Consider the following 19,021-nt stretch of genomic DNA (forward strand, 5'->3'; position numbering starts at 1 on the left):
ACAGAATAAAAGCTAGTGCATAAAAAACTAGTAGTCACCATGATGATAAATGAAGAAAAACTCAAAGCATTCCCACAAAGATCAAAAAGATAAGGGTGTCCACTTTACCCATTTCTATCCAATACAGTGCTTGAAGTCCTAGCTAAAGCAGTAAAATAAGAGAAGAAAATCAAAGGACTATGAATAGCAAAGTAAGTCAGATTATTCCTCTTTACAAATGGTATGATATTATACAAAAGAGACCCCCAAGATTCCATCAGAAAACGTCTAGAATTTGAGAAGAAATTATCTGTAGGCTGGCCACAGTGGCACACACCTTTATTACCAGTACTCAGAAGGCAGAGGCAGGCAATTTTCTATGAATTGAAGGGCAGCCAGGTCTACATAGCAAGTTCCAAGACAACCAAAGTTACATAGAAAGACCCTGTCTCAAAAGACAAACAAAAAAGATCCTTTGGATGGGGGATAGAGCTTTGGATCCTGCCCTGAGGTAGGGGCATGCAGCCATTTGGCATTAGCTGATACCCTGGGGCATGTCAGGTACCAGTCTGCAGCAGTGTCCAATCTCAATCCTGGAGTCTCAGCCTCCAGGAGGCCCAGCAGAGTCTCAGCATCTAAGCTGAGTTCTGAGGCTGTAAGGTGAAAGACAAAATGATGGGTCATTTACCTGTATTCAGGCCCTGTAAGACTTGTAAGGAGGACACATGCCACAAACATAAAAGGTTGGGTCTGAGCTGGCAGATAACCATGCTGCATTGTGTTCTCAGATGTCAAACTTTCTCACTTGGAGACTTTCATTTGTCCCCACAAATGTCACACGTGTTTCTCAGAGCCATTTTTAAATCACATAAATCCTTAAGATGCAGCTTAATCCGTCAGAAAAAGGACTTACCCACATTTCCAGCCAGCAGTGTCCTGCAGCAGAAGTCAGTGTACAGTGACGTCAGAGAAATGGCTGAGTGCTTCGTGAAGGGCAATATGTCTTTCAGAAGCTTCCCCTGAACAAAGGACAAGGCAAACAACACTTCTACAATAAACTCTATAAGATCGCAATATTAAAGTTGAATTTCACTCTACCTGAGACAGGATTTTCTATCCTGTACTGAAAATAACTTGACACTCTCCATGAGGACTTATTACTTTGAAATGAATGGTATGGATAACTCTAAGCATGGATGACTATTAGCTGACTAATGAGTTCCTATTTCTTTGGTGTTACCTTTTCCCACAATTTCTTCCATGGGATTTCAACTATATGGTCTCCTCTTACACAGGCATTCCCATCAGAGTCAAATGTAACTCAATGGTTACAAGGCATATTTCAACAGGCATATTTACCTGCCAGGAAAACATATTTCTGATTATTGGGGCAATAATGGATTGTAATTATTTTGAGTGGTATAGGCTAGCCCTTGGAAGGACTTTCATATATGTTGTCTCACTGGACACTGAGAATAGAATTTGAGTCAGTAGCTGTTTTCTAAGACTTTACTCAGATATCATCTGTTCTGTTTCTCTCTGTCTTTTTTAAATTCGTCACAGATAAAACAACATTTTATTCCAAGATCATCTTGGAGGCAGTTTATGTTTTCAAACCGGGGGTTTCATTATGAAGTCAGAACCCATGGGCAGACTAGGGCTGAGCTGGCAGATAGCTTTGCTGCTTCAAGTTTTCAGAGTTCAGTGTGGGTCATACAATGCTGTTGCTGCCTTTGGATTTTCTGTAGAAGAAACCCTTATCACAACACTCACACCTTCTTGTGTGTACAAGAGCTTCAGGGCCACAGTGGGCAATCGACTCACAACTCCTGTATCCTCTTCTGCTCCCTTAAGGCCTCCTACTTTGAATTCTTTTTTTAAAAATAAACGTGTGTGTGTGTGTGTGTGTGTGTGTGTGTGTGTGTGTGTGTGTGTGTTGTGTTGTGTGTGTGTGTGTGTGTGTGTGTGTGTGTGTGTGTTGTGTTGTGTGTGTGTGTGTGTGTGTGTGTGTGTGTGTGTGTGTGTGTGTGTGTGTTGGGATGCATGTGTGGAGATCAGAGGACAATTTTGTGGAGCTGGTTCTCTCCTTCCACCTATACATGGGATTTCTAGGAGCTTGTGTGGCAACTGATTTTTACCCAGCGAGCCATCCTGATGGTCCCTAATTTGTACTTTTAATTTGGGATGCCCACCCTCCATCAAAAAAAAAAAAAAAAAAACACTTGAAAATCTCCTGGTGAATTAAAACTACTGTTTTCACAGTAAAAGATTTAAGAACATTCAATGTGATGCAAATACCATCTTTCAATAATTTATATCATTAAAGTTTTATATTAGGGATCAGGCAGTGAAGGGGCTTGCTGCCAAGCCTGACAACCTAAATTTGATCCCTGGGAGCTATATGGTGGCAAAGTGACTCTCACAAGTTTCCTTCTAATTTTTTTCATTACTGTGATGGCATGTATCCACCCACATACACACACAGACATACATAAACGTACACACAGATACATAAATATAATGAAAAAGTACTTTTTATGCTATGCATAAATATTCTTATATTCTGTTTTATGGCATGAAAATATGAATGTATTGTGTGTGTGTGTGTGTGTGTGTGTGTGTGTGTGTGTGTGTAGGTCAGGGAACAATTGGGTGTCATTCTTCAGGAACACCATTCATCTTATTTTGGGAAAAGCTCACCCCTGGCCTGCAGCTTGCCAGCTAGGCTAGGATGGCTGGCCAGCAAGCCCCAGGGATATGCTGACCCATTCTTTCCAGGACTGGGATTATAAGAGAGCTCTACCAGACTCAGGTTTTTAATGTGGAACTAGAAGTTGAACTCAGTTCTTCAGTGCCTTATTGGCTAAACCCATCTCCCTAGCCCCTTACAACCTTTTATGTAATACATTTGATAGCATTGATTTAAATATCCAGTGAAATATTACCATGAATTTACAGCGCAGCTTGAAAGATCTGACCCTCTCAGCAGTTCTGATGATCTAATGTCTTGAGTAGTAAAACTGGCCTAGTGTATAGTTTGGCAGTAGAGAGTGAGTGAACTGAAAGGCCATCTGTTTGGTTAGAATAGTGGAATGTCTGAATTGGGTGCCAGGTGGAAGAAGTCGCAATGCATGACTGTCCTCTTTATCATCCCATTCCTTTTGAGCCCCAGCCAAGACCAAACTCCATCACCTCCAGCGTCCACAGGCGGAGGTGTCCATCCTCATGAGCAGTGACCAGGATAGGAGGCTGTGCTTCCAATGAGCTACCGAACATGGCCTGTTTTCTGCTCGCTGTATGCTGCTCTCCCATGTCTGTTTGCTCACCTGGTAGAGAAACTCATGAGCTCTCTTGGTATTTGTAATCCTTGGGGTTTCAAGTTTTATGGGACACCAAAGAAGAGATGGATGGGAAAAGAGAAACACAGAATTTTCTCATTTTTTCCCCTTAAACTCAAGAGAATTCACAAGGAAGAAAACAGAAAAGCATTTGGAGAATGGAATACTGGATCACTGGAAAAATCTAAAAGGCATATTTGGGCTCCTAACGTAAAAGCCTCTAGAAGATTCTGCACGTGGTGGCTGAACCTTGGGAAAGTTTTAAAACATCTATGTTTTATAAATCTAGCATAAGTTTTAGCAAAATGCATTGGAGACTAAAAAGGTCAGTAATACTTAAGATTTTAAAAACCTAGAATTAGCATAAAATGCATTGTTTTTGTTCATGTTGACAATGTTTCTGGACATGCCATCCTTTTAAAATTGGCATGTATTAACTACCAATAATAACAGGTTTCATTATGACAATCTCACTCATGTATAGCATATGTATTAATCATATTTACTCTGTATTACTCTTTCTCATCCCCTCTCACTCTCATTGAGCCCCTCAAAGGGCATCATTTTAATATTCTTCCCACTAGGCCAACCTTCAGGGGGTCACATATCAGATATCCTGCATACCAAATATTTACATTATACTTCATAACAGTCACAAAATTACAGTTATGAAGTAGCAACAAAATCATTTTATGGTTGGGGGGTCACCACACCATGAGGAACTGTATTAAAGGGATGTGGCATTAGGAAGGTTAAGAACCACTGCATTAGACTGCCTAGACCTCCAAACCCTTCAAGATTCAGTTACAGAAAGAGCACATCAGGAATATTCTATCACACAAAGTCCCTGTTGCAAAGGAGCTGCTCTGGACTGTAGCTCCATGGCAGCATGCTTGCCCAGCATTTGTGAGGTCCCAGGCTTGATCCCCTGTGTCACAAAGGAAAGAAAAGACTCAGTGGCTTGATTCTAAGGGAGAGAGCTGATACTGACCTTTGAATTCGGTGTCATGTATACTTAGTCTACTTCCCTGAATGGAGAAGAGAGAGAAAACGTTTCTGTGACATTGCAAGGGGGTGAGACCTACTAGATCGTCAGCTTCTGCAGAGCTGAGTTGACATTCCTAAATACTAATGTTAAAAGTCATTTCACAATTATTTCTTTGAAATACTGTATTGCAGAGATTTTCATAGTCAAACAGAAGAGCTATAAAACAATGGCATTTCCTGGTGACTTGCTCTAGTGACAGTGACTAGGCCCCTAAATCTTGGTGTGTATTTGTCTCTAATTCTACTGACAGCCACACCAGGTATCTTTATTCCCCCATTAAATTCCCATAAGGGGACAGAAACTCAGCTTTAGGGACAGGACAGTGTATAGAGGGCTAGGATTTAGGCGCGGCTCTACCTAGCTTTTCTATCTATCTGTGTTGTTGTCTTTCTGCCACACTAGTTCTTTCAAAATAACTTTTGTGTGAAAATCTGACTTAGTAAAATTCTGATTAGAAAAGCACTCAGCAAAAATATGTAAAATTGGAACTCAGAAGACAGAAGACCACTGCATTGCATTATGGGCTGTGATCTAATTACACCATATGTGAAATATGATAACAGAGAAGAGAAGCTCAAAATCACTGGGTCATTTTACAAGCATAAGACAATAGGAATAACTTATTAAAACACTTATTTATTAATGGTCTTGTGTTGGTTGTTGACGTATGGGAAGACCTTGAAAGTAAGTGAAGAAAAAACAATGCAGTCATTGATTTTCAAGGAAAACAAAGATTTCACATGTACACAAAGATGTACAACAAGAACCACTATTTCTGAGGCACTGCTTGTAACAGGAGGATGCTGTGTCTACCTTGCACTTACCTTGCTACTCTGCGGACCCTTGCTTGAGTCACATTGGGTTGATGAGCAGATAGAATCCTGACTTGATCTCCTGTGCAGGGACGGGGGAGACACAGGATGCAAGGTTCAGAAAACCCATAGAACTCAGAGTGTCCTGTGTTTCAGGTTCAGGTGGTTATTTGGTCCTCATCCCTGGGAGTATCCCACTCACTCATTAACCAGCCACACCCTAAATCCCATGGGATGGCTGCTCACTAGAGTGGTGTTATAGGAGAGTGCTGAGGAGCCTCAGTACTGAAGGGGTATTGCTGCTGCCTGGGTCTGGTGAGGCTGTCCCATTATTAACACCAGATTGGGCCACTGAGGTTCAGAAACTGAAATGCAGCAGGTGAAGACAAAACTGGCTAACTCCTTGCACTGTGGTTTTTGTTGTTTTTTCTTTGTTTGTTTTGTTTTATTTCTTCTGGTCTGATCCTTCTTCTTCTATGCTTTGTGGCCAGGGGCTGAAAAGTAGTTTATATATAGAGAACAGGCTCTGATAATATTCTTCAAAGAGTTTTGATGATATTTTAAGATATATAGGGAAGGTGCTAAATTCTGACTCACCAACAAGTGAGCCCTAACTATAGCACAGAAACCTTTCATTTCTCTCTAGATATTTGTTTAACATTGTTGCTTAAAAATATAGACTCCTAAAGCAAATATAAGTAGAAAACAGAAAAAAAAATACTTTTTATTAGAAAGTTAACAAGCAATGCCCTGCTCTTGAAAGAGTGGATGGAGATTGCCCAGTTATACTAGATAGTATATGAAATCTGCAATGCTTTTTCCAGTTATTCCCTCCTAGACCTAAATTGGCTGCACATCTGTGGTGGTTGGGTTAGGTTTAGCTAAAAGTAAGATCCAGTGAGCATGGTAAGGGTCTATACAGTGAGATGACATGGTGTCTACACAATGTGGCTGACACGCAAAGGGTCCACACACTGGTTTTTTCCTTCAGCTCAACATCCATTTTCCTTCAGCTGACTCCTACTCATTCTGGGATATGGATAGCTCATGCCACCCTACCTGGGTTCCAGATAGCACTACTGGACCACGAAGTTCTGAGTTACCTTACACAGTCAGGAGGTCGGAAGAGGAACATTATATCGTTAATCCGAAAGCGTTTGGGATCCAACTCAGGGTCTGTGGAGAAGCAGTCCTCAGGCCGGTATCTGAAAACAAGCATGCCCTTGCCTAGTGAACAGCATGAACTATGAAACTTGCCTCATACTTCATCAATCCCATGCAGATATAGTGACTTAAAATGTTACCACTGCACATGAAGTGAAAACCTGGGGAAGGGGGTAGTTCAGGTATACCTTGTTTATTAAAGCTTTGTGGATCATGTGATCATCAGATGATCTACAAGTCTTTAATCCAATTAACTGGACAGATTTCCTACCTATAGGTCAGAGTGTCTCAGCCTGTAGAGGAACCACCTGGAAGTTCCTGACAGTTTAAACAACAGAATTCTACTCTGAACATAAGGAAGGAGGGACTTGAGTGACATGTGGTGCCTAACCATAGGATTTAAAACCAAGTGGACAACAGCAGATAATCCAGAGATTACTCTGCTCCCACTGCTCTAGTCATCCATGGACCCAGATCCCATGGGACTTCCCAGGTAGTGTCTTTGGAACAGAACAATAGTCTCTAGCCACCTACACTACACTCTGTTGTATCTCTGTCACTTTGCATCCCTGAGGGCAAACTAACCTCTTAGCAACATGCCTCTTTCCTTTAAGGGAAATTACATCTGCTAATTTGAACTGATGAGTGATTGCTAAAATTTGGATCTGGAACATCCTTCAAGGACCCATATTGTAAAGGCTTGCTCCCCAGGTCAGTGCCCTTGGAAGGTGTTGAGCTTTTAAGGGGTGGGCAATAGTGGGAAGTTTTCTTGTCCTTTGGGAAGCAGATCCTTGAGAGAGATCAGGCACCCATTTCTTTCTTTATTCACTTTCTCACTATAAGATGCTCCATCACTCATTCCTACTCTGATCTGATGTCTTCTCACAGGCCCAAAGCAAACAGCGTCAACTGATCACTTGAACCTGTGTAACCAAGAGTCAAAACAAATCTTTCTTCTAACTGCCTTAGGGATGTGTTACAGTAGCAGAAAGGAGAATGACACAATAGTGTGGGAGTCTTGAATGGATGGGACCAAGATCAAAAAAGAAGCTTGTGAACGGATGGCTCCTTTAGCTCCACACTTTTAGATATATTTGATCATCAATCAATCATGAAATAGATGTTCAATTAGCAAGAAACTCTATTAAGCTTGAACCTCCAAATCATGATGTTCTTGAGAGAGAAGCATTCTTTCTCTTTGACTGGTGAAGGAGTCAGACAAAATGAGGTATATTAAGAACTGGCAGGTTGACTGGGCCAAACTCCCGGAATCCAGTTGTAGAGAGGGAGGAGTGATGAGCAAAGGGTTCAAGGCCAGGCTGAGGAAACCCACAGAAACAGCTGACCTGAACAAGGGAGAGCTCATGGTCCCCAGACTGACAGCTAGGGAACCAACCCAGGACCCCTGAAAGTGGGTGTCAGTTAGGAGGCCTGGGAAGTCTATAGGGCCTCTGGTAGTGGAACAGTATTTATCTCTAGTGTACAAATGGACTTTGGGAGCCCATTCCACATAGAGGGATACTCTCTCAGCTTAGACACATGAGGTAGGGCCTAGGCCCGGCTCCAAATGATGTGACAGACTGAGATGATCCTCCATGAAAGGCCTCACCCTCCCTGGGGAGCAGAAGGGGGATGGGATGGGAGGTTAGTAGGGGGTATGGAAGGGAGAGGGAATGGGGATTGATATGCAAAATAAGATTGTTTCTAATTTAAATAAAAGATATTCACCAAAAAAGAAAAGAAAAGAGAAGAAATGGCAGGTTGGAGGAACAATGGTTAAGAGCACTGGCTGTTCTTATGGTGGACCTGGGTTCAACTCCCAGCACACACATGGCAGCTCACAACTGTCCATAATTCTAGTTTCAGGGGATCTGACATGGTCTTCTGGCCTCTGTAGGCACTAGACGCACAGTTGGTGCACATGCAGACAAAACATCCACACATATAAAATTAATTAATAAATAAAATAGTGGAAATAGCCCAATCATAAATATAGGAATAATGTTCAGCTTTATAACCAGTAAAGCTGGGACTATATTACACAGTTCTGGGATAAGCTGTGTCTTTCTTTCCCAAAAGACTCCAGTGATTGAGTCTAAATGAAAAATATTCTGTGTGTATGTGTGTATGTAGATGTGTAGTGGCCAAATAACAAACTCTGTGTTGTTCCCCCGGCACAGGACCCATTGTTTATGAGACAGTATCTCTCACTGGCCTAGAATTTGTCAAGTAGGCTTGGCTGGCTGGTAGCCAGCAAGCCCCAGGGATCTATTTGTCCCTATATCACCAGTGCTGGGGTTATAAGTATGTGTCAGAACACCTGTCTTTTCACACTTAAGTTCAGGGATAAAATTCTGGTTCTTGTGTTTGCAGTGCAAGTCCTTTCTTCACTGAACTATCTCCCAGGACCCTACTGTTCTAAAATAGTCACCTACCTATAGAAAAGAGACACAATGTATAACCTACCATAGTTGCTCTCTTTTATTGAGTACTAAATTTGCACGCATCCCTTGGCAAAATAAAATGCCTGGTTCTTAAGCAAGAAGGATTGCTACCTTGAAATTGGAATAGCTCAGAACAGCTGCCCCCTCTTTTCACGGTGGCATCAGCACTGATCATTTTTAATCTGTCTTCTTTTCCTTTTCAGTGGTGAGTCAGACAAAAGTTACACCTTCAGTGTGAGGATTGTTAATAAGATTGTGAGGAATTGTCCAATGTGTGTAGACTAGGTATCAAATGACTAGCATACAGTACACGGACAGGCACTGAGTGTTTGATGGGGCCAATTTTTGATGAGAAGGGCTATGATCCAGGCAGACCAGTAGTAGATAATGCCCTCTAACTAGACATAGAGATTTCTTATATGCTTTCTTCTCTCCCCCTTTCTCTCCCCCAAAATATCCCTTTCTTTTCGATTCTACTCCCCTCTTCTCTAAGCTAAACTTGATTTTATATTTTGTATCTGCAAATAATTTTATAAGTCCTCTTGATAGAGGGTGTCCATACAAGGTCCAAGTACACAAGTGGAGACGGTCTATTATTTACAGTTTAGTCATATAGATAATACATTATGTTAGGTCCTTTAAACCAATGGCAGGAACACTTAGAGATGGCTAACTGGGGAGTAAACACTCCAGTCATGATCCAGAGTATTTCAGCAGAATTGGTTGGAATCCAGGATGCACCTGTGACATTGGCCCTTGCTAGAGTCATCATGGTAGTAAATTGGATAGGCTGACGTGAAGGAGAAGGAAAAGCCTTCTGGGATGCCTTCTAGAATGTTGTCTTTGATAAGTGCATAGACATTGATGGCACTAGGAATACAGTGGGAGGAAAAGCTTGATGGAAGGGCAGGTCAGGAATTGTGAAGCTTGACATGAAAGGGGAAGAGATCAGATAGGAAATGCTACTGGATGACTGGATATGTATACTTGAAAGCTTGTGGACATTAGTATGTCAAGTTGTTATACATTTTAAATATTTTTGGGGTTAGAGAGATGGCTCAGTGGTTAAGAGTACTGGCTGCTCTTCTACAAGACCCAGGTTCGATTTCATGTATCCATAGGATGACTCACAACTGTTAGTGCCACCAGCATTAGGGGATTCAGTGTCTTCTTCTGGCCCCTGCCACCATCAGGCAAAATATCCATATACATACAAATAAATAAAATTTAAAAAATAAAATTAAAACCATTTGTTGAAGCCATAAACTTAAAATCGGAAAGATCATATATTTACGTAAAGGAGAAATCTTTTGGGTATACAAATATTTAAGGCTTTTTGTGCAATTTAGGGATTTAGACTCTCAGAACATATGAACATAGCCTCCAGGGAAATCCTTCCTTGGAGGTATTACTTGCTATTTAGACTCTTAAGAAGTAAAACTCATAGTATTTGGGGCCAAGATGACACTTACATTTCTTTGACAGTAGCTGTTACAAAATTCCATAAGATAATCATGCCATTCAAGGTTCCACAAGCTATCAAATTGTAACCCTCCGTTTGAAACAGATCAATGCAGTTCACGTCAACATCAACGGCAGGATTCTAAAGAAAAATGACACAGATGTAGATTGGTGGGAATACAAAGTCAGCCTAATTCAAATGCTATACTTGCACATTATAATTGTAATCCACTGAAAGCAGTTTCATAGTATGTTCAAAGTCATTGAGCATGACATTTACTACATCCTTGTCTTTAGCATTAGAAAATTTACCTTGGAGAACTCATTGACACAACAAACATATTCTCTTCTCTTCTGGCCCATTTTGACTTAGTCCTGACTTACCCTGCTTTACCAACACTAGACTACTTCTATTTCTTTTTTATCTTCCCTTCAATGCTTTTGAAAAAAAAAAAAACAGTCTACATTTGCTGTTTCCACTAACATGCTAGTCTCACACTTGAAAAGTCCATCTGTCCCAGCTTCTGATGTCGTAGAACTTTATAGAAGTCTTTGCTATGAACTGCCAGTTAGTTACACATGTTTTTTTGCAGTTATCTTGCCTTGGGTATTTGTTTATCATCTTATGTTCTTGGAATGCAGAATTAAATATGGTATCTGTGATCTGAGATACGTATGACATTTTAAAGTATCTAAATGAAGTGTTAATTACTGAATGATCTCAAAATGCTGTATTGGGGCATGTCTAAGACTTGTGTAGCAAGCACTTTAATCCATTTAATCATACCTCCAGACCCCCCTTACATTGTACTTTACTAATATATCATCTAATTTAAAGTGATCAGTTTTCAATTCTTTGTCACCTGTGCAATTACTTCACTACTGCTTTGCTTCCAAAGCACTGCACACTCATCTTTCTGCTGTTATTGGCTATATACAATGTTTCATACAGTGTATACCTAGGTCTAAACCTAGTTCCAATGACAAACAGAGTTAGAGGAGGTAGGCTAGAATTCCTCTCCAAAGTGTTGAGAATCATGTGTATTAATTTCAAAGCCCTTTCTTTAATCTAACAATATAACCCTCTATTGAAGCTACCAATGCAATTCAAGTTCAGTCAGTACTATGCTGACATTTGCTTCAATATGAGAAAAATAATATCTTTTCCATATTAAAATGATCCAATAGAGAGTTTTCAAATTCTATAGGACAAGCCTCATAATTTTCTCGGGAATTACATGATAGTTATTTCACTAGTGACAAGGGAGATCCTGAAGGCTTCTTTTGCTTGGTCCTTGTATAATCTTCAGCCTTCTTGTAGGCTTTGGCATCTGACCATTTGTCCTTGAAAAAGCTGAGACGCTGAGGTATGTCAAGCTAACAGTATAGTCATAAAGTTAATGAAAACACATTTAAAACAATGAAAGGCCTAAATGTTTTTAAAGAACAAACAAGATGACATCTTCCTTCCTTATTTCCCTTTTTTTCATCCTCAACCAAACTCCCTGAATACTTCCTCCTCAGATATATGTGCCTGCAAGCATGTCACAGAAATAACTTGCTGAAGAGAAGGTGTCTACTTCAATATATACAGATGCTTCTGAAATATAAGGAAAACTGGAACTCTGGTTTGAAGACCGAATGCATTATAGTATTAAAAGTTTTTGTAATTTTATATTTGACATGCCCATATTTTCATAATAAACATGTCTATAAAACAACAACGTTATTGCCATTTTTGAAAGAATTATTGTTCAGAAATATATACTGAAACAGTTAAGGATGAAAAGATGCTATGTTGTAGTAAAAATGGCAATCTTGCCAAAAGCAATCTACAGATTCAATGCAATCCCCATCAAAATCCCAACACAATTCTTCACTGACCTTGAAAGAACAATTCTCAACTTTATATGGAGAAACAAAAGACCCAGGATAGCCAAAACAACCCTGTACAATAGAGGAACTTCTGGAGGCATCACCATCCCTGACTTCAAGCTCTATTACAGAGCTATAGTCCTGAAAACAGCTTGGTATTGAGACAAAAATAGACAGGTAGACCAATGGAATAGAGTTGAAAACCCTGATATTAACCTACACACCTACGAACACCTGATTTTTGACAAACAATCCAAATATATATGCTGGAACAAAGAGAACATCTTCAACAAATGTTGCTGGCATAACTGGATGCAAACATGTAGAAGACTACAGATAGACCCAAGCATTTCGCCCTGCACAAAACTTAAGTCAAAATGGATCAAAGACCTTAACATAAACCCAGCCACACTCAACTTATTAGAAGATAAAGTGGGAATTAATTGGTACAGGAGACTGCTTCCTGAACATAACACCAGTAGCACAGACACTGAGATCAACAATTAATTTAAGTGGGACCTCCTGAAACTGAGAAGCTTCTGTAATGCAACGGACACAGTCAGCAAGACAAAACGACAGCCCACAGACTGGGAAAAGATATTCACCAACCCCACATCTGACAGAGGACTGATCTCCAAAATATACAAAGAACTCAAGAAGCTATTCTCCAAAACAAACAATCCAATTAAAAAATGGGGTACAGAACTAAATAGACAATTCTCAATAGAGGAATCTAAAATGGCTGAAAGACACATAAGAAAGTGTTCAACATCCTTAGCCATCAGGGAAATGCAAATCAAAACAACTCTGAGATACCATCTTACTCCTGTCAGAATGGCCAAAATCAAAAACACCAATGACAGTTTATGCTGGAGAGGATGTGGAGAAAGAGGAACACTCCTCCACTGCTGGTGGGAGTGCCAACTTGTACAGCCACTTTGGAAATCAGTATGGTGACTCAGGAAAATGGGAATGAGTCTACCACAAGATCCAGCAATTCCACTCCTAGGCATATACCCAAAAGAAGCACATTCATACAACAAAGACATCTGTTCAACAATGTTCATAGCAGCACTATCTGTAATAGCCAGAAACTGGAAGCAGCCTAGATGCCCCTCAACCAAAAATGGATGGAGAAAATGTGGTACATTTACACAATGGAGTACTACTCAGCAGAAAAAAAAAAAAAAAACAACAGAATCTTGAAATTTGCAGGAAAATGGATGGAACTAGAAGAAACCATTCTGAGGGAGGCAACCCAATCACAAAAAGACAAACATGATATGTACTCACTCATATGTGGATTTTAGACATAGAATAAGGGATTACCATCCTACAATCCACACTGCCAGAGAAACTAGTAAACAAAGAAGACCCTAAAAGAGACAAACTTTGTCCCTTGGAGAAGGGGAAAGGGTCACCATCCCCTGAGCAAATTGAGAACATGGGAAGAGGGGGGAGGAAGCTATGAGAGTGAGAAGGGAAGAAAAGGAAGGATGCAGAGGTCATGAGGAAGCAGAAATTTTGAGTCAGGTGTAGATTAGAAGAAAGGACATATATAGTTAGGATTTTAGTTGGGGGGTGGTAGAGGAGGGAGGGAGGGAGAAGGGAACTGGGATCGTCATGTAATTCAATCTTGTTTGTAATTCAAATATATAAAAAATAAAAAAATAAAAACATATGCCACAAGAACAAAAAAGAAAAGATGCCATGTTGAAGCTCCACTTCAAAATGCATAGATAGCAAATGTGGGGAAGTGCTATGAAGAACAACAACCAAAAAAAAAAAAAAAACTGGCCATAAACAAAACAAATCTAATGCCTAGAAGTTGACTGTACTATTTTCTGTATTTGTTTTTGGAGGGGGGGTGTTTTGTTTTGTTTAGTTTTGTTTTGTTTGAGACAGGGTTTCTCAGTAGCTATGGAGCCAGTCCCAGCTCTGTAAACCAGGTTGGCCTTGAACTCACAGAGATTCACCTGCCTCCAGAGTGCTGGGATTAAAGGTGTGTGTCACCACCACCCAGCAAGGAATTCAACTTTTAAGGTAACTCCACAGGGAAAACAAAACAAAACAAAAAAACATGCATGGCTGGTGAGTCCTTTGGCCCTGGGTGTTGAATCTATTACTGTTACTGAGTTAAAGAGAGATAATATCAAACTGTCCTCTAAATCCAAATTTCTTCACATGTAGATTAGTGCAGCCCTCAGACTTCATCAGCAAAGTTTCTTTATGCAGTGGAGGACGCTTAAGACAGAAAACTTACAAGTCAAACTGCTCAGCCATCTATCTCACAGCCCCTCTCCAAAGCTTGGGAGCCATTGTGGAAAAGGAGAGAGAAAGAGTTTAAGGCCAAAGGTGAGGAGGACCAGAGTGAAAGTATCTTCTGGACATGACAGTACCATCGCACACACAGCAGCTGCTGTTGTCTGAGCGAGATCACAATCTCCACTCTAAACGGGAGAGGGAGTGGCTCCCAAGCCCTCACCCCTAACTAAGGATTAATGGACAGTTGGGGGGGTTCAGGGAAGTGGGAGAATCAATTTTCTTTAAGGGTGTGGCTCCTGATAAGTCAATCATGCTTCAGGAGATGGCCCCATACCCAGAGCTATATGAACAACACAAATTGGGAGTCTATGGATTATTTTTTTTTAAAAAAAGACTCAAAGTTAGGGGTTAGGGAGGTAGGGATGGATCTCAGAGGAGTGAAGAAGAGGAGTTGGGGTGAATATGATCAAAATATGTTCTATGGAATTCTCAGTGGAAATATTTTTAAAAAAGAAATTGAACATACGTTACTAGTTTGTTGAGTAACACTTTTCTGGACAATTAACTCAACATCCGGGAAAGGAATGGCCATCAACCTTTCTTTAGTTGACATCTTCAGATGTACAATATGGCTCCCATACTGTAGGTAAGGCATGGCATCAGGCAGCTCCCATATCACCACGAGGATGACATCATCTTCTTTTCCCTTGTGCAGAAGAAATTTAGTAAGTAGAAAAATAAGAGTTCAATGAATTATTTCCTTTGAGCTGGTCTTAAATGAAGCAAACACAGAGTGGTACCCCGTCATCCTGCATCATCAGCTCTCAAGCTGTGTCTTTCCACTCAAAACATAATTTTGTTCACAACTCACTCTTTATAGTAACCAGAAACCCAAATCTGATAATAGTCATGGAAGTTTTATCACACACACATGTACATGCCTTACGCCATTTCTGTATCTGTTGGTTAGCTTTATGTCAAATTGGCACAAGCTAGAGAAGAGTCCTTTGAGAAGAGGGGACTTCATTGAGAAAATGCTTCCACCAGAGTAGCCTAGGGGCACACCTGTAGGGCATTTTCTTTACTGATGACTGATGTGGGAAGACCCAACCCACCGTGAGTGGTGCCAGCCCTGGGCTGGTGGTCCTGGGTGCTGTAAGAAATCAGCTGAGCAAGTCAGTCAGCAGCTCCCGTCCAGGCCACTGCATCAGTTTATGCTTTGACTTCCTGCCCTGACTTCCTTCAGCAATGGACTGCAGGCTGTTAAGATACAATAAATCCTTTCTTCCTCAAGTTGTTTTTTGTTTTTTTTTTTTTAAAGTGTTTTAATCAAGGCAATAGAAAGCCTTGCTAAGACAATATGATACTGCCTTTCTATTTTCATCCATTATTTTTTTCTATTTTCATGTGTATATTATGCTTGTATGTGTGCATGCACGTTTGCATGTGTACATGTGTGTATGAGCATGTGAAACCCCAAGGCTAATATCAGGATTCATCCTTGATTGCTTTACACCTTATTTACTGAGACAGCATCTCTCAATCAAATTCACACATGAAGGAGAGATGGGAGGAATGCACCCTATCTTTTTATTTGCTTTTATATTATGATAGCATATTCTATATAGCCCTGCTTTCTAAATTGTTATCATTAACAATATTGTTAATTTTTTACTTTTGTTTGGGCATAGCAGCCCAAAATTTTCAGGCTGGTCCTTTTGTTAGCAGAACAGGGATCCTTCTAGAATGAAAAGTGGCTGTGGTTGGACAGAGATGACTTCTTGGGGAGTGAAGAGAGTGGGCTGCATCCCTAGTTCCATGTGATCTAAGTCTGGAAGGTTCCTGTTTTCTTTGGCTTTTTGCTTCAACTAGCCTTTGAGTTGTAGGTGTGGCTCTGAGGCTTCTGTTTTTCTCATCTCATCTTTCTATCTCTCTCTCTGCCTGTGTCCATGTGTGTGAATGGGAATTCTTTGGTCAGCATTTGTCAGGTTAAGAAAATTTTCAGTGGTCAATCAGTGAGATTTGGGGTTCCAACAGAGCAAAGATTCAAGGCTGTTCTTTGGCCTTGGCTTGGATCCTATGGCCTCTCTTGATATAAGTCTCCAAGATCAGCTTTTAGTTAGCTGTGAAAAATTCTGAGGGTGAAAGAAGCAATGGAGTCAGTGATCTGCTTTCAGGATCCCCTTCATGGAAATTCTGATCTGCTTTGCACAGCACGTTGCTAACTCTGCAACATGAAACAGGAAGTTTTAAAAATTCCCAAATATCCCTCATATATTTACCACTGTATTAAGAAATTAAGAAATTTCTTAATAGTTTACTCTTTCAACCTCTAATGAGCAGGGCCAGAATACAGATACAAAATTAGCTGTTTAGTTCTTGCTTAGTCTAATGTTCTACACAGAGGACCAGAATAACCAAAGTGGAAGTGACTAGGGCAGAACCCCAAACATTTTTGGTATGTGGTGGTCCCATGTGTCCCAGTCTGACCTAGAACTCACTCTGAAGTCAAAGATGACCTTGAACTTCTGATCTGCTTCCACTTCCCAAGGGCAAGGATTACATATGTGTGCCACCACACCCAGTTTATGTGGTGCTAGTTATCAAAGGTAGGGCTCCGTGCATGCTTAAGGCAAACACTCTACCAACCCAGCTGCAGCCCAAGCCCAGGATCATGGTTCATTTTGTATTCCTTCAAGTTTAGTGGGCATCTATGATTACTGATATTCTGATGATCGATTGCAGCAACTTCCAGAAGGCAAGTGACATTGTGCTCTCTGTGGGCTGCCAAGGCATTCCTCTACAGTCACATTTTGGACTATGCAGACAACAGGGGAAGAATCTATCGACTAGGGAAAGTGTTCCCTCCTTTCTCTCAGCTAAAAAGATTAGTCATCCCAGTTCATGTTGTACTCCATCCCTGAAACCCTATTCGAGACTTATTTTCTGATCCTAGCTTCCAGAGGAGAACAAAGGCAACGATACTCCTTGAGGTCTAGCTGGCAGGGTGAGGGCCACAGATCCAGGATAAATGATGCTGGTGGCTTCTTTTTAAGTTTGAAGAAGGCATTAGTATTCCTAGGTGGTAAGAGATTCGCAGGAAAAATAAATTAGCCAATCTCAATCCTCCTCAAACAGCCCTGAACAGATTGCACCATTAACCTTAAAATAAACAAAGTCATTTTGGTGAGGAATGAAAAAAGTGAATTGAGCATTTTGAATGCTTTATAGGCCATAAGGGACAGAATCTGCTGGGGAGCCCTCTTGAGGAGCAGAGAGTTATTGCCAAGGTAGGGTGTAAGCAATGTTAGCAGTGGTAGATAGATATGTGTCAGTTCAACCTTTCTGACACCCATTTTAGGGGACCCTGAATGATGCTGAAGCAAGAATGTGATGGGTAGGATGTTGGTCCTTGGTAGTTGTGCTTTTTGCCATTTGTTTGGACTTGGTTGGTTATGAGCATCACAGGCAAGTTAGTTGGTGGATAAGTACTATCCTCAAGTGACTGGCAAGAGGGGAGTTGAGTGGGGCTGGAGATGTAGCTCAGTTGGTAGATTACTTGCCGAATATGCTTAAAGCCCTAGACTCAACTCCCAGTATCATTGAGTAAGTGGGTGTGGTGGTGTCTGCACTAGGGAGGTGGAGGCAGGAGGAGAATCAAGAGTTCCATGTCAGCCTGGAATACCCAAAACCGTAACATGAGAGAGACAGAGATGGAGACATATACACATAGACAGAACACACACACACACACACACACACACACACACACACACACACACACACACACACACACAGGCAGAAAGATACAGAGACAGAGATGGGAACAGATAAAGAGAGGTACATACACACAGAGAGGCAGAGAAATGAAGATTACTATTGGGTTTCCCCAAGAAGACCATGTGTGGAGCAAGTATGGAAGCTGGACTCAAACCTGGATCATCTTGATGGTCCCATTACGCTCCAAGGCCAGGACAAGGTGCTGGTGCTTCACCTGGGCCTTGAGAAAAAACAGGCGCAGCAGCCCGTGTTCCTCCTCTACCCAGTCTTTCCCTTCCGGCAGCATCTTCATCTCCTGTCCACTGCCAAAGTCCCATATCTTAACTGTTCCTGAGGGTGTGAAGCAAAGGCTTTGTGGGCAAAATGTTGTGCAGACAGCCTGGCTTTTTAGCTCAGGGGACACAGGCAGCTGGGTTTCCCCAGTCTTGCTCTACATGGTTTGCCATAGGCTGATCAAAGAAGTGAGCAGCACAGGGTAAGTGTCTTGAGAGCAATGGACATCTGCTTTGGTTTGGATAAGTGTTCCCCAAAGGCCGGAGTGAGGAAAGTTTGCTCTCCATCTTGGCACTATGCTTGGAATCTTTGGGAGGCGGGGCCTACAGGTACCCGGATCATAGATGGAGTCACTTCATCTTCATGTCTACTCATTCTATCAACCGTCTTGTGAGGAAGCATTTATTTAACAAATCTACCCCAGAAGAAACACATTCTGGGTAGTGAATGCAGTGAATGGTCACACTGTCTACTCTAGTGTAAGCAGCTCTTCTGTAGCAGTCAGAATGAGATGAGGTGGGAGGGTGGGGCAGTGGATAGCTTTTTACTCAAGTCCCTGTTTCTTCCCTAAGCCTGCCATCC

The 19,021-nt window shown here is 41.1% G+C and overlaps 1 protein-coding gene across 1 annotated transcript in view; it reads right to left on the bottom strand.

The window, feature by feature from the left end:
* Wdr64 (WD repeat domain 64) overlaps positions 1 to 19,021 on the bottom strand; it is a 93,020-nt gene that overhangs the window by 17,276 nt on the left and 56,723 nt on the right. The window contains exons 14-21 of the mRNA XM_027418895.2: positions 18,321 to 18,496; positions 14,913 to 15,092; positions 10,258 to 10,388; positions 6,281 to 6,382; positions 5,190 to 5,259; positions 4,309 to 4,345; positions 3,172 to 3,305; positions 893 to 998 (exon numbers count right to left, since the gene is read on the bottom strand). Of these exons, the coding sequence (XP_027274696.1) occupies positions 893 to 998; positions 3,172 to 3,305; positions 4,309 to 4,345; positions 5,190 to 5,259; positions 6,281 to 6,382; positions 10,258 to 10,388; positions 14,913 to 15,092; positions 18,321 to 18,496 (936 nt within the window). The remainder of the gene's footprint in view (positions 1 to 892; positions 999 to 3,171; positions 3,306 to 4,308; positions 4,346 to 5,189; positions 5,260 to 6,280; positions 6,383 to 10,257; positions 10,389 to 14,912; positions 15,093 to 18,320; positions 18,497 to 19,021) is intronic.

Source organism: Cricetulus griseus, chromosome 5, assembly GCF_003668045.3.
Source record: "Cricetulus griseus strain 17A/GY chromosome 5, alternate assembly CriGri-PICRH-1.0, whole genome shotgun sequence".
Classification (NCBI taxonomy): Eukaryota; Metazoa; Chordata; class Mammalia; order Rodentia; family Cricetidae; genus Cricetulus; species Cricetulus griseus.